At 33.5% G+C, this 15464-nt stretch overlaps 2 protein-coding genes across 2 annotated transcripts; one reads left to right on the top strand and one right to left on the bottom strand.

Annotated features, from left to right (window-relative positions):
* The first annotated feature begins 1646 nt into the window (after positions 1-1646).
* Positions 1647-3016, top strand: LOC145062783 (uncharacterized). The gene is made up of 3 exons (XM_079010371.1): positions 1647-1991; positions 2068-2293; positions 2442-3016. The coding sequence occupies exons 1-3, from the start codon at positions 1713-1715 to the stop codon at positions 2900-2902; spliced, it is 966 nt and encodes a 321-aa protein (XP_078866497.1). The 5' UTR covers positions 1647-1712; the 3' UTR covers positions 2903-3016.
* An 8673-nt stretch (positions 3017-11689) lies between these two features.
* LOC145062964 (uncharacterized) lies at positions 11690-12970 on the bottom strand. The gene is made up of 3 exons (XM_079010558.1): positions 12626-12970; positions 12302-12527; positions 11690-12211 (listed from the first exon to the last, which is right to left on the bottom strand). The coding sequence occupies exons 1-3, from the start codon at positions 12902-12904 to the stop codon at positions 11754-11756; spliced, it is 963 nt and encodes a 320-aa protein (XP_078866684.1). The 5' UTR covers positions 12905-12970; the 3' UTR covers positions 11690-11753.
* Positions 12971-15464: the final 2494 nt, after the last annotated feature.

The following is a 15464-nucleotide window of genomic DNA, read 5'->3' on the forward strand; positions in this document are numbered from 1 at the left end:
TAATATTTGTCTTCATGCCCTTTATGCTCAAAATTATTGAAAGAAATCATATTAAAACTGAAATAACAAATATACCCTCGTCACCAACCAATGTCAAGGGCATTATTGCCTAATCATCTCCAAATTCCAACCCATTGGCTTTACGCCGCGTATTAAATCCATTCCCGGTTTCGTGAAAGTATTAGACAAGGCAATTAGATAGGGTACATGCATACTACCATGGGCCCAACCTCATCAAATTATTTCCCCAATCCACGGTCTAGATTACCCGACGTTCCTCATCTAGGCTGTCGCATGGGCCCCACAGCACGAGGAGTCTCACCGGATCATACGACAAAATTCGAATATACTTTTATATACCTGTATACTGTCTTATACACACACTATTGTCAGAAAGGTTTTTACTAAACTCAGGAAAAAGTACAAGTTGTGATGCTTTGTTTACTAGTTTTACTAAACTGTTATATGGATGTAGTATGTTTGGTAGTAGTGAGTAGTATTATCTGGAGGTAGTATGTTTGGGAAAGTAAATTTGGAAAGTTAATGGAGCCTCCTATAATTTGTATTATTTCCCATATTAGTCCTCTACTTCTAAAAAGTGGTCATTAAATTCCGGAAAATATAATCGTTTTGCAATTCACTTTGGAATTCAAACTTGTAGATTTGTAGACATAAAATAATTTTAAACACATATCAAAAAACCAGTTAAAGTTTCTCAAGAACATGACAAAAGTTATGATATATTCTATCTTGAGTGGTCAAAAAGATAAATTCAAATATGTAGTATCAATTTTATTGAAATGGATCTAATAGGATCAATTAAAATATTTATAAGATCCAAAATAATATTTTTAATGAAAATACTATTATTATTCTAATATTATAGCTTTGTAGTTATATTTAATAGACTAATAAAAAGCTAACAAAATGTTAAAGCAACCAACTCAACTTGATCCGTATTAATGATTTTCTATTGAGTCAAAACTAGTTTTCCATTTCTAACACCTCTAGTATATAAGTTTCTGCTCATTTTTTGTCAAATAATCCGTCTTATCCATTTGATATCGGAGTTATTAAATTATGTTTTTTTTGATGAAAATAAATTAGAAAAGTTTAACAACTCTAGTATGGGTGTACGACTGTATGTATTTTAATCCACGCCGCATCACATACATGGCTGACTCTGATAAGGTATCAGGTGTAAGATTGCACATAACCCGCGTTGTGAATAAGCCCACATTTTTAATCTGTCGATAATTTATCATTAATATGTTACTATTCAGTTGCAATTGTCGCAAATCCAAGTCATTAATATGTCACGTATATAAGTCAGGTAATTCACATCAAATAGATCCAAATCATTTGTATCATGGGTGTCGGGTGGATTGGTGATCTGCAAAAATAAATCCCGAATAATCAATCTTTCCTGCCAAGGGGGGTATGTTACAATTTTCCAAAGACGAAGGTGACTTTAGTAAATTTATAAATAAAAAAAGAATACTGGAATATTCGAATATATCTATAATAATTACTGACTCAATATTGACGTGGATCCAAAATTGAGAACGAACAAACAGCAACAAATCACGTGGCACTTATTCACCCTTACCTTCACCCCTGTAATATATAACCACCGTTTTTCTCCATTAAATTCATCGCAACAAAAACCATTATTCAGAAACAAAGAAACTAAACGTAGGAAAAGTAGGTCCATGGGAGGTGCCACCACCAGATTTCCAATGAGCCACCGTGTCCTGTCGCCAAGTCACAAGTACGGTGCCGGAGATAACCCGGCGGGCGATCAACCCGCCGTCCTATTGTCCGGTTCAATCTTTGGGTTTCTCGAGCAAGAAACCACCATGTTATCGTCGCCGGAGACTGACGAGTATACCGGAATCCAGCACGAAATCGAAGACGACGATGAGACCCAAAACCCTGAAAGAACCGAAGACAAGATTAAATTTTGGGAGACCCAACATCAAAATTTACATGTAAGTTATCAAGATTTTTGTATTTAATTCCCAACGGTTAAATTTTCTGAATTCTGATAATTTTCATTTTTTACAGGCAACATTATTCAGGACGACGAGTTTAGAATCAAAAATAAGAATTATAACGAAGGAAGTAGTAGGGGAACTCGAGGTGATTGACAGTGTATGTTCTTGCTCAAGACCAATTTCCGGCAGTTGCCGGAGTTGCAGGATGACAGAAGTCTGCCGCCGGCTCCAGAATTCCGGCTACAATTCGGCTATCTGCAAGTCTAAATGGAAAAGCTCCTTAGAAATTCCTTCAGGTGATTAATTAATTAATTGACTAAAATTAAACATAGAACGTCAGAATCAATCATTTTCGATGTTTATAATATCTTCTAAGAAAGAGCCATTTATGTCAATTTATACACGATACGTTTGCTAAATATTCGTGTTATTTATGTGATATAGGTGAACACACGTTTGTAGACGTAATCGATAACTCCAATAGCAAGAAAGGAGATGTGAGAGTGATTATCGAATTAGAATTTCGTGGTCAGTTTGAGATGAAAAAAGGAAGTGAAGAGTACAATGAACTCGTATCCAAACTCCCAGATATATTCGTTGGCAAAATCGAAAGACTACAAACTGTGATTAAAATACTGAGTAATGCAGCAAAACGATGCATGAAGGAAAAGAAGATGCATTTGGGTCCATGGAGGAAGCAAAGATATGTTGAAGCTAAGTGGCTTAGAGTCGTTGACCGGACAACATGCATGAGTTTGACCAAACCATTGGCGAAGACGATTGATAGTTATTTGATCTCATGCCCTGTGAAGACTCGGGCTAAGGCATCAATGTTGACTATGGATCTTGATCATAAGTTGCCCATGGTGCCCAACTTTTATGCATCTGCTGTTGAAGTTTTGTAAGAAGTGATTATATTAGTTATATGTTTTGTATTTAAGGTCATTGATTTAAATCGCTAATTGAGTGTAAATTTACGTTTATGGAGTTGGTAATTAATTAAATGCTCGATATGGAAATCATAGAGTTGAACCTCAATGTTTTACGGGGTCTAGGGAATGCAGCAGTTTTGTTTTGTTCTTTTTCAAATTTAATATATTTTCAAAATAACACATAATTCTACCTATATTTTACCTATGTTAACTTATAGACAAAACTTCAAAAATGGTCCATGTGGTTTTCGAAAATATCAAGTTTAGTCTTTAAGTTCAAAAACTCTCACAGATGGTCCCTGTGGTTTCAAAACTTTTAACAAATGGTCATTTTCGCTAACACCGTTAACATTTGACCGTTAAGTGAAGGGCATATCAGTCATTTCACCAACACAGGGACCATTTATGAAGTTTTGCCTTAAAAAAGAAAAAAAATATAATTATTTAATATTAAAGGGCCCCACCTCTCTCTCTCTCTCTCTCTCTCTCTCTCTCTCTTCCCTTCCTGTTATTCTTCACCACCGGCCAAGAAGAGGTTGCCGACCATCGGAGTTGCCTCACCTTTCCCAGCCTCCTCCACCCTCTTCCGTCGAATCTGTGATGCCGACAAGAGTAGCCTACCTCATCCCTAGTTAATAACACTTCTACAGGATTAGAATGACAGATTCCTTTTTCCCAACAAAACCAGCTAGCAACAACGCTAGGTCGAGATTGAGAAAAACGGTGAGGTATCAATTCCATGGTGGCAGATCGCCGGAAAAGATGATTTGGGTTCAGCTGTTTCAAAATTATCAAATTCACATGATTGTAACGAGAATCATCTTCTTCCAAAATCAAATCCAAAAAAGATGAACATTCATCTGCTATCTTATTACCATGGTGAACCAACACAGGAAGCAAAAACAAGAAAACTTGGAAAATTACTCGGAATAAATTCAAAGGTGAACATGAATTCGAAGGCAACAACATATCAGAGTGTGCAAACGACCACCAACTCGATTTACGGGTTTCACTGGGGCGGAAGCTCGTCTTCATTGTTATCGAATCAAAAGAAAATACTAGAATCGTATGCACATCGATCAAACCTCAATGTGATGGACCCTGGTGAAAAGCGATACCATAGACTTCGCCTTGAATCATCTTCTAATGGTCTTCGAATCCCTCAAGCTTCTGTTGGGTTCGATGATCAACCAGCTATTGTTCATGGTTATCATATCAAGTCTTACATGAATCAAATGGAGTCATTAACCCCAAAATCGCCATCATTTGGTTCTTCAGCAAACTATAAAGCTCCGTATTCTTCAACGAAAGGTCTGCAAAAACAAATTGTGTGAGTGAATCAAACAAGGGAATATTAGTGGAAGCTCTAAGACATCTTCAGACACAAGCAAGAGAATCAAAAAATGCAGCAAAGGAAGCGTGTGTAGAGAAAGAGAATTTGTTGAAGGTTGTTTTGAGACAGGCATGAGCGTTGTAGTTGTTTGCTTGCAGACAATAAGGAAGTGGGGGGTTTTTTTTCTAGAGGAAGAAGAAGAATGGGGAAGAAGAGAGAAAGGGGGAGGAGAGGAACTAAGAGAGAGAGAGAGAGAGAGAGAGACCTTTATACATTAAATAATTATATTTTGTCTTTTTTAAATAACAAAAAAACGTCATAAATGGTTCCTATTTTGTGAAATGACTGAAATGTCCTTCACTTAACGGTCAAATGTTAACGGTGTTAGCGAAAATGACCATTTGTTAAAAGTTTTGAAACCATAGGGACCATCTGTGAGATTTTTTGAACTTAAGGACTAAACTTGATATTTTCAAAAACCACAGGGACCATTTTTGAAGTTTTGTCTAACTTATATTATTAACCTTAGAAAAAAATGACACCACTTAATAATGTTAGGTTAAAAATCGATTGACCTAATACTGTTAGGGTAAAAGCTATTTGATAAGATGGTTCCTTCTTCGATATTTATGATTGACAATTAACAACATAAATGTGTGAAAAGATTGGTATATGGACGGTGACATTAAATATTAATTAAGTTTGTATGAACATTTTTTAAGGAGTTTAAGTGTATAATTTCACTTTATATTATTTTATATGCTTGTTATCTTATATTATTTATTAAAAAAATATTAAATATAAAAGTCTAAATACATGGAAAGTTTGAATTTATAAAAAAATAAAAAAATATTAAAAATTTAAAATTGAAGTGGTTGTTGTCTTTTAAGTTTAAACAAATAATTTAAATAAATAAAAAATTAAGGTTCAATTTAAAATTTTCAAATGTAAACGTAAAGTTGGCATTAATTAAATTGATAGCTATTTATTATTATATTTACATACTTTGTGAAATTTAATAAAATGAAATAAAAAAATTAATTTAAAATATTTATAAAATGATACGTGACAAGATAAATAAAAATATAAGATATAATAATTTTTATTTATTTATTAGAATATATTTAAATCAACTCGATATAAATTCTGAAAAATAAGTTCAAATTTTAAATGTATTAAAAAACAAAAATAAACTAAGCAATTTTTTTTCTTTTGCTTTAGACTTTATCATTATTATTAGTCAAAAACAATTTGTTAATTGCAACTCCACAACTTTATTTTTCTCCACTTTATAATACCTTCAATCCCCACACTTCTTATATTCTCTTTTAATAAATATAAATATGATGTAATAACATATTATACTCTTTCAAGCATCAAAGCATGAAATCAAAAGAGAATAAGAAAAGAAGTGTGACAATTTTGTGTCTTGTAGTAAAGGTCATCCAAGATCACGACACCAAATGGTGTGGTGTTCCCCAACCTCCCCGCAGTGTCACATCAACACACCTTATGGTTCGATGGGGGTATACCGTCCCGCCTTAGGCCAAATGTTATGTATGTGCCACACTTAGTGTTGTGAGCTGAGATAAACACTCAGTTCCACAAAGACCAACATGCAGTCTTTGGCGGCGATGCTAGTGGGTGTCCTCGTCATAGTGAAGGGGTTGCTAGCCACCCCTTCCATCTTTGTGTTTGATATATATATATATATATATATATATATATATATATATACATACACACACACATTTATTTGAGACGATGTTAATTTTGTGAAGCATGAAGACACGATCCTAGCCATTCATCTTGAAGATAAAAAAGTAAACTATAAAATGCAAAACAAAAAGAAAAATCCAAAAATTCATTTTTTAATATATCCAAAAAAATAAAAATAAAAAAGAAATTACCGTTTTTTTCGAAATATAAGTGAAATGTTCTAATAAAATATTAGATTGTAAATAACTAAATCGAAAATTTTAAAATGTTAGAATATTTTAATATTCTACTAAAATTGGTAGATATGTTAAAATATTCTAATATTCTACTAGAATTGTTAGATTTGTAGAATATCTAATATTTTATTAGAATTTTTGAATATTTATAGTTTAATATTCCTAGTAGAATATTCTAACATTGAAAAAATTCAATTTGAATATTTACAGTATAATATTATGTTAGAATATTTCACGTATATTTTGAAAAAAAACGGTAGTATTATTTTAATTTTTAATTTTTTTTGGATAATATAAATGACGAAAATAATATTTAAAAAAATATAAAAACTTATATTTATTTTGTTTTTTTTATTCAAAATGAATGGCTAGGATTACGTCCATATATCTCACAAAATATAATTGTCTCATATGAACGTAACTTTATATATATATATATATATATATATATATATATATATATATATATATATATATATATATATATACACACACACACACAACCTTCAAATAAATACCATTTTGCCTCTTATAAATATCGCTACAATGTACCCATATCTGACAACTTCTATTAATGTATCCAAATAATACCTCATACAACACCAACCCAAATTGTATCGACCATATTTATAAACCAAAATTTTCATTTTTAAACCAATAGAAAAATAGTTTTCATAATAACCATCTCATAAAAAATCATAATATTAAATACAATTCCCATATCAAATTATCAGGGTGTCCCAAAATATTCGGTAACAAAATCTCCAAACGAATGTGTACAATCAATCATTCGCTTTCCCGTGATCCTTAGAAGTACCTGAAACACATTTAATTAACAAATGTAAAAACAAAGCTTGGTGAGTTCCCCAAGATATCATACACAACACAACACATAAAAAAGCTATGGGTTATTAGCAACCCTAGAGACCACTCGAAGTCTCAATGGGAAAACAGCAATCCCTGTGGGTTATCAGCAACCCTGGAGACCACTCGAAATCTCAACACTTATAACAACACATTCACAGTAATAACATTTAGACCCAGCTGGTCATCATATGTATATACAAAAAACTATTCAACCATACAAGTAAAAATAAGGAAACTCACCTGTCACTGATGACTGATAGAACTCACACTCGGTTCATGAGACCCATGAACGCTGCCGGTGCGTTGGTGAGTCCAAAAGGCATCATCATGAACTCGTAATGCTCGTAACGAGTTCGGAAGGACGTATTCTGAATATCCTCCTCTCGCACTTTCATCTAATGGTAGCTAGACCTCAGATCAATATCGGAAAACCAAGATGCCCCTTGTAACCGATCGAAGAAATCATCGATCTTATGTAACGGATAACGGTTCTTCACCATTACCTTGTTTAGTTCCCGGTAATGAATACACATCCGGTGTAAACCATCGTTATTCTTGACAAAAAGGAACGGTGCTCCCTATGGAGAACTACTCGGTCGAATAAACTCCTTTCCTAAAAACTCCTGAATCTGAGAGGACAACTTCTGCATTTTAGGAGGTGCAAGACGATACAAAAATATGACAATTGGTGCCGCACCAAGGATCAGATCAATCCAGAACTCTACTTGCCTCTTAGGAGGCACACCGGTCAATTCCTCTGGAAAAACATCATGGAAATCACGCACAACAGGAACATCAGAAAGAGAAACCGATCTCTTCTCATCAACCCGGGTATCCACTACATATGCCAGATAACCCATACACCCATGTTGTAAACTCTGACTCGCCGTGGCGGCAGAACAGAAAGTTGATCCTGACCTAGTACCCTCGTCGTAAATGGTCAACAGTCCCCTACTAGGATCTCGAACCGTTACCAACTGTCGCTCACAGTCAATCAGAACCCCAAATCGGCTAACCAATCCATACCCATGATAACACAAACATTTGCCATCACAATAGGGATAAGATCCATCGGATACCCAACGCCAAACATCTCTAGCACACAACCCCGATAGATGTCAGTCGCAGAGACCAGATGCTCATCAGGTATAGATACTCTCAATGTCCTGCTCAAGGCCTCCCGTGCAAGACTAAAACCATGACAAAAAGTTGATGACACAAAAGACCAACTCACACCCGAGTCAAACATCACAAGTGCAGGTACAAAATTCACAAGGAAAGTGCCTAACATGAATAATATCATAAACAACATAAATAAATCAGTAGAAATAACTAAAGAATGCATACCATCCATGATGTCTGGAGCTGCTCTGTCCTCCTCTTCTGTCAACTGAAATGCTCTCCCTCGAGCCCTTGGTGAAGGGTTTTGTTGCATAAAATAAATAGTTTTTCATAAAAACCGGCAACGGAAGCTTTAAAATTTTCTTATAAATTGCGAGTCTAGCAACAAAACAAACCATCAAGGATCCTTTTAAAGAGATTAGAATGATATTATAACAACCATAGGGTGTTTAGAAAATATAATCTTTGTAGCCTTCGGACCATCTTGGATTTGGGGTGTTAAAGTAAATGGCAAGAACAACGAGCTTGATCTTCTTTACAAGTAATCCACCAACAAGAATAAGGCACCAAAATTGCTAGATTTCTTCTTGTACAACTTTTTTCTTGAAGCCTTAAGTGCTTAAACAATTAAGCACTAAAAGAAAGACCCAAAGAAATTAGCAAAAGCTTGTAATGTCTTCAAAAGATGAAAGAGCTTCAAGCTCTTACTAGCTCAAAATTCCATGTAGCAATCAATGAATCAAGTAACACCTTATATTTTGAATTCAAATCATTCCAAGAGTGTAATTCATGACTATGAACTTTGTTTACTCATCAATTGCTTAAATACAAAGGATTCCATTAATTTCATCATATTGTCCCCCAATCCATTTCAACCCTAACTTATACATAATTCTACCATCATTGATGTGTTTGAGTATTCAAATTGGATTTATCGTCATCAAAAAACATCTAGGTTATAGAATCTACTCCAATTTAACATATAAACAAGAAATGCTCAATTTGGATTTCTAGGGTTCATGGAGTTTTTTACCCAAATCATCAAATCCATCAATGAGGTGATTGGATTGAGATTAGAACCATGGAAACCACTCAAGTGATGTTAGAAACGAAAACCCTAATCATTCAAACACACAAAACTTGACATTAAGGTTAACTTACTTCATAAATTCGAATTTATAGGTTGAATGGAAGAGAAATTATACCTTGTAAGCCTTGATTCTTTCTCTTCTTTGTTTGTTTGCTTAATTCCTCACTTGGATTGAACTCTAGGAGTTATTTAGATCAAAATCACAATTATATGACCTCTAGGATGAAGAAAACAATCCGGAAGAGAAATAATGAAAGTGTTAATCTTATTTTCCATATTTTCACATTCAGTCCCTCTAATTCATGCATTTTCTCGATTTCTACCATTACTCCATCTGTTTTCACATTTGTCTACAAGATTAACAAAACAGGTCCTCCTCTATCTATTATATAACTTTTATGGTCCTTTTCATTAACTGAGCCAACCCTTTGGTCAACACACTTTGCCAATTTGGTACTTTTGGCCCTATAACTTTTTAAAATGATACTATTTTCACTTCTAACTTTTAAACTTCACATCAAATAATGATATGATTATTCGTTGATGATTTAACTATATAATCATATTTCATTTATTTACTTTATTAATTTAAGAACCCTGTGTTAAATTTTAGGATGTTACATAAATATAGATGGATGGATTCTATCGCTAAAATCTGTATATAAAAGTCCTTTTATAGTTGTAGTGTATATATTTTTGTATGGTGAATGTTCGTGGTTCAAATAAACAAATGTTTTTGCATAATATAAAATGTTGTTTTTTTTGTCCGAATCATTTTTGAAATATTCCAAATAGTTTGCGCAACTCTCGCTTAATATTTAAAATACAAACAAACAATATCATCCGAAATATATTATTTAGATTGTTAGTAAAAATAGATTAATCTATTATGATTCTATGTAGTTAATTTCAAGTTTGTGATCCACAAGTCTATCTATGAAGTGAAGTACTATGTTGTTTGGTTTATAAGTTAGCAGTTAAAGCTTATATTTCTAGTGGATCTATGTTATTTAATTTGTAAGCTACCAATTAATATAGATTAATTTATTTTGATTCTATGTAGTTAACTTCAAATTTGTGACCCACAAGTCTATCTATAAATTGAAGTACTATGTTGTTTGGTTTATAAGTTGGCACTTAAGGATCTATGTTATTTAATTTGTAAGCTACCGATTAATATAGATTGGCTTATTTTGATTCATTGTAACTAGTTAAGGCTATCCGGAATGGAGCCTCAAGTCATGCATGAAAGCCTATATGACACACTAACCCACTAGTGAACACCACCCTAGAGGCTAGAGGCTGGTGGGTTGGATGTGAAGTGACTATGGAGAGAGACGAATGCGCTACGATTGATTGACTAAAACTTTTTTGACCATTTCTCTTGTGAGGTTAGAATAAAAAAAATTATTGGTTACATAAATAAAGGAAAATGTTTGTGGAGTGGTGACCATTTCCATGGGCTGGTAGTTTGATAGTGAAGTGGTAGTGAAAATGATGTGGTCCATAGGTGACAATATTTTCTAATGGGTTGGTGGTGACTATTAACCCATTCTATATGGTGTTGGTGTTCGAGTTTATTCTCTATCCCCATTACTTTACTATTTTACACTTATTATTAGGGGTGACAACTCTCGACCCAACCCGTAACCCGACACTGACTCAACCCGAAAATAGACGAGTTTGGGTTGAGATTTTTGATCCGCCAACCCGTCAACCCACCAACCCATTTATTTCATGGGTTGGGTTGGGTTATCCGTTTGGGTTTGCGGGTCATATTCCTTCCGTATTCGTATGTGACTAATCTACATTTGTGGTTCATTAATCAGAAAAAGAAAAAATACATTTCGTTACTTTCACGAGTCATGAATGAAAAATACATCCACTTTCTATGAATGTTTTCATTTTTCATTTTTATTTGGTTGTTATCGACTTTATGAATTTTTGTTGAAAACCTTTTTTTTATATTAATTACATTAATCACTTTATAAATTTATGTTGAAAAAACCTCATTTTTTAAAATGTGTTGCTTATTTATTATACGAGTTATATGAGTTAGGTTTGACCCATTAACTTGAGAACCCGCGAACCTATATACTTAAACGGGTTATATGAGTTGGGTTGGATTGAGGTTTCCAACCCACCAACCCGTGACCTGCTAACCCGAACTCAACCCAATTGTCAGACCTACTTATTATACCTTGTTATTTGTATTTTATTTTCATGATTGGGATCGTTGCAAAGTCTTTATGTCTATATCATAAATATTTATCAAAGCTGAGTTGGTTGTTTATTTTTTTATACTATAACACCTTCCTGCCTAAAGTGCACTTATGATATATTACGAACTCTTTTACTCCACTAAAACTCTAAAAGTATATAAAAAACAAAACTACCTACAAAATAAGTAACCTTATTCATAAAAATGTACTGACATGTCAATAAGTATAATATTTTTCACAAAACTTCAACAGTATGGACATAAACATAAGACATATTTGACAAGTTGTCAAGAAGATCCATCGTTAACATCGATGATTTAGCCTTATAAGGCGATCGGGTAGAATAACTATGATCTACCTCTAATGGCTTAATCAGTGTTAATGTGATGGGTGTAATCCGTTCAATGACTTTAAGCCATTTTGCTTGCATGTATCGTTGCTTTCTCCATGGCCCCAAATGCATTTTCTTTTCCTTCATGCATTTTTTAGCCGCATTACTCAGTAGTTTAATCACAGTTTGCAGTCTATCGATCTTTCCGACGAATATATCGGGAAGTTTGGATACGAGACCATTATACTCTTCACTTCCTTTCTTCATTTCAAATTGACCTCGTAACTCCAACTCGATTATCACCCTCACTTCACCCTTTTTATGATTAGAGTTGTCGATCACATCCACAAACGTGTGCTCTCCTGTTTCATACATATACAAGACAACATGTTAGTAACTACTACGTGATTTTGGCTTTTTGTCACAAGAAAATTTGATGAAAATGAAAATACCTGATGGAATATCTAAGGAGCTTTTCCATTTGGACTTGCAAATAGCAGAATCATAACCGGAATTCTGCAACCGGCTACAAATTTCTCTCATCCTACAGCTCCGGCAACCACGGGGGACTGGTCTCGAACAAGAACATTCATTCTCAGCCATCTCAACTTCCAAAAGTACTTCTTTTGCTATATTTCGGATCTTTGACTCGAACATTGTTGTCCTAAATAACGTCGACTGTTGAAATTGTATAAAAATTTGTCATTTCACTTCAAGATGTTATAATAAACGATACCCACAAAATATCATTCAGATAAGTAAGACTAAAGACTTACATGTAAATTCTTATGTTGGGTATCCCAAAATTTGATCTTGTCTTCGATATCTTCAGGGTTTTCGGTCTCGTTATCATCTTCGATTTCATGTTGGATATTGTCGCTATACGTGTCATTTTCCGGTGACGATAATATGGTGGCTTCTTCCTCGAGAAACCCAAAGATTGAACCAGACAATTGCATCGTCGGTTGATCATGTGGGTTATCACCGGTGTTGTAATTGTGGTTTGGTGACAGGACACGGTGGCTCATCGGAATTCTGGTGGTGGCTCTACCCATAGACCAATCACCAACCTCACACGTTTTTTTATTATAAATAAAAAGAGTGTTTTTGTTGCAGTGAAATTAATAATGAAAAGGGTTATTATATATAGGGTTATGAGTGTCACGTGGCATGTTAGTATTGGATGATGTTAATCTCTACGGTCAAGGATGGGTTGGATCCACGTAAGTTTGAGTCAAGTGGTACAAAGAGATATACTTCAAGATATTCAAAAATTTGTTTCTATTTATTTACAGAAAAACCCTTGAACTTTACATAATACGGAGTATTTAGTAATTCATAAGTTATTTACCAACATATACCACTTTATACATTGTTAAATTTGTAGGTTGTTGTATTCAAGGATATAGATATTTTCATAGTAAATTATAAAATCCCTAGAAGTATTATACCGAAATTTACTCCGGAGCATGTCGTGGATAAATTATATGCTAGTACTTATGGATTCACTTTTTTATCAATATATCAATATATATTTCTATGTAGGAAATTGATAAAATCCTTGTGAGTCTTATAAGTTTTAAAAACAAGTAACAACTAATTTATGGCGTTACTCATTCAATACTCACTCTCTAACTTTCAATTTTTTCAAGTCTAAACATATTGATCTTCTAGAGTTTGGGTTCGAGTTCGAGTTCAAACACAAAAATGAGCATGAAACATATAAAGTTACTAAAACGTTATTTCTTTTTCTAATTTCTATCAAAAAGATTCTTGACTTGTATTTCTATCAACTTTCAAGCCTTAATTCCATGATTTATCTAATCGAATATGATTATCGTGTAACATCATTTAGTAGAGCTCATGCTTGACTTGTTTAACCTAATTTTTTATATTCATCTATTGTCTAGAGTAAATTTCAAAGTACCCAACTGACGGGTTCCAATGAAATATATGTATATTAAGTTTCTGGTACTTGGGCTAAAAATGTAAAACTCATATAAAATGACTAATAATGAATGTTGTAAAATAGTATAGGTGCTATTTGTGTAACTTATTGTGAGTTTGGAGGACCGTATTTTATCGTATTCCATCTGTCGTTTGCTGTTTATCGTGTGCAGCGAACCTCCGCTCATGGAACTCCGGGGTCCCACTTGACAGTCTGGAGTGATGAGTAAGACGTGATCCGAACCGTTGAATGAAAGAGATGGCGGGTCACACATGCTGTCACCAACTCCATTTATCAAAAAATGGATTTGATACGCGGCGGAAGGCCTATGGTTTTATTAGATTTTAGTAGACTAAAATGCCCTTGTTGTCTCAATGATTTGGACGACAAGAAGACAAAGGGTACAATAGTCTTTCACTTGGTCAATGTGGGTGGACTACAATTATTTGAATATAAATAATATAAATAGATTTCCACGTTATTCACCTTTTAAAGGGATTATATATAGGGCTTTAAACTATTGAGAGCAAATTTAAGTAGCGGTCCTTATGGTTTGCTCAAAATAACAGTTTTGGTCTTGGAAAAGTATCACCATTGGTCTATACGTGGTCCTCCTCTCTGAGAAGCCTAACAAAAGGGTTGTTAAATATAAAAAAAAAAAAAAAAAAAAAAAAAAGACAAAAATACCCTTCTTCCGCCGCTACTTACACACTACCACCACCATTCACCTGTCACCATCATCCCCATCACCACTTATAAACACCATTTCATAAGAGATTCTATTTTTATTTCTTTTTCATTTTTTTCCATTGTGGTAAACCAAACAATCATATACACCTTTTCATTTTCTTACCAAGAAATAAAATGATCGTCCCTATCAATTTTGATAACAGAGGGAATACACCACCATCATCACTAATCACCACCACCACCACCACTATTTCCAACGACCACCACTACCAATCACCAATCGCCACCAACATCACACCATTATCATTATTTCCGATCACAACTACACCATTTACCACTTCACTTCGCTTTAGATAACAACACGACAACTGATTCAAACATCCTTCGACCTAATATAATTATCATAAGAAATTTATCAATCTAGATTTTGTATAAAACTAGTGTTGGTTTAAAATGTCTAAGGTTTTAACTAAATTGATATAATTGAGTGAATAATAGTAATGTCATTTTTGGGTTGCCCTTATAACCAAGAAATAGCTTAGATTGATATTAAAAGAGAGATAAATAATTTATTAATATGATTAATATATTAATTAGAAATATTAAATAACAATTAAGAATTAATCTGAATTAATTTAATTAATGGTTATGGATTAATTAGAATTAATTAAAAGTATAAGGGTTAAAATGTAATTGTTTAATAGTTAAACAAGAAAGACATTTTAGAACCTCCATATGGGAACTGTTTGGGAAGCTACTTCTAGGGTTTTGTGAAGCCTTCATTTGTTAATTTCAAATCAGGTTTTCCTACAACAATAAATAGGAACCTTTAGAAGACTTGAAAACCCTGCATAAATAATAAGAAATTTTTGAAAATCTCTTATCCCCTCTCTTTCTAATTTTCGATCCTAGGGTTTAGGTATGACACATTAGAGGCTGCCACATTATTATAGTTTGCATTCTTAAAGAAGGGTTCT

This window comes from Lactuca serriola, chromosome 7 (assembly GCF_051521515.1).
Source record: "Lactuca serriola cultivar US96UC23 chromosome 7, Lser_US96UC23_V15, whole genome shotgun sequence".
In the NCBI taxonomy this organism is placed as follows: domain Eukaryota; kingdom Viridiplantae; phylum Streptophyta; class Magnoliopsida; order Asterales; family Asteraceae; genus Lactuca; species Lactuca serriola.

Coding starts and splice junctions, on each gene's coding strand:
- LOC145062783 (XM_079010371.1), top strand. CDS start 1,713: ATGGGAGGTGCCACCACCAGATTTCCAATGAGCCACCGTGTCCTGTCG. Junction 1,992..2,067: donor CCCAACATCAAAATTTACAT/GTAAGTTATCAA, acceptor CATTTTTTACAG/GCAACATTATTCAGGACGAC. Junction 2,294..2,441: donor CTCCTTAGAAATTCCTTCAG/GTGATTAATTAA, acceptor TATGTGATATAG/GTGAACACACGTTTGTAGAC.
- LOC145062964 (XM_079010558.1), bottom strand. CDS start 12,904: ATGGGTAGAGCCACCACCAGAATTCCGATGAGCCACCGTGTCCTGTCA. Junction 12,528..12,625: donor CCCAACATAAGAATTTACAT/GTAAGTCTTTAG, acceptor CAATTTCAACAG/TCGACGTTATTTAGGACAAC. Junction 12,212..12,301: donor CTCCTTAGATATTCCATCAG/GTATTTTCATTT, acceptor TGTATGAAACAG/GAGAGCACACGTTTGTGGAT.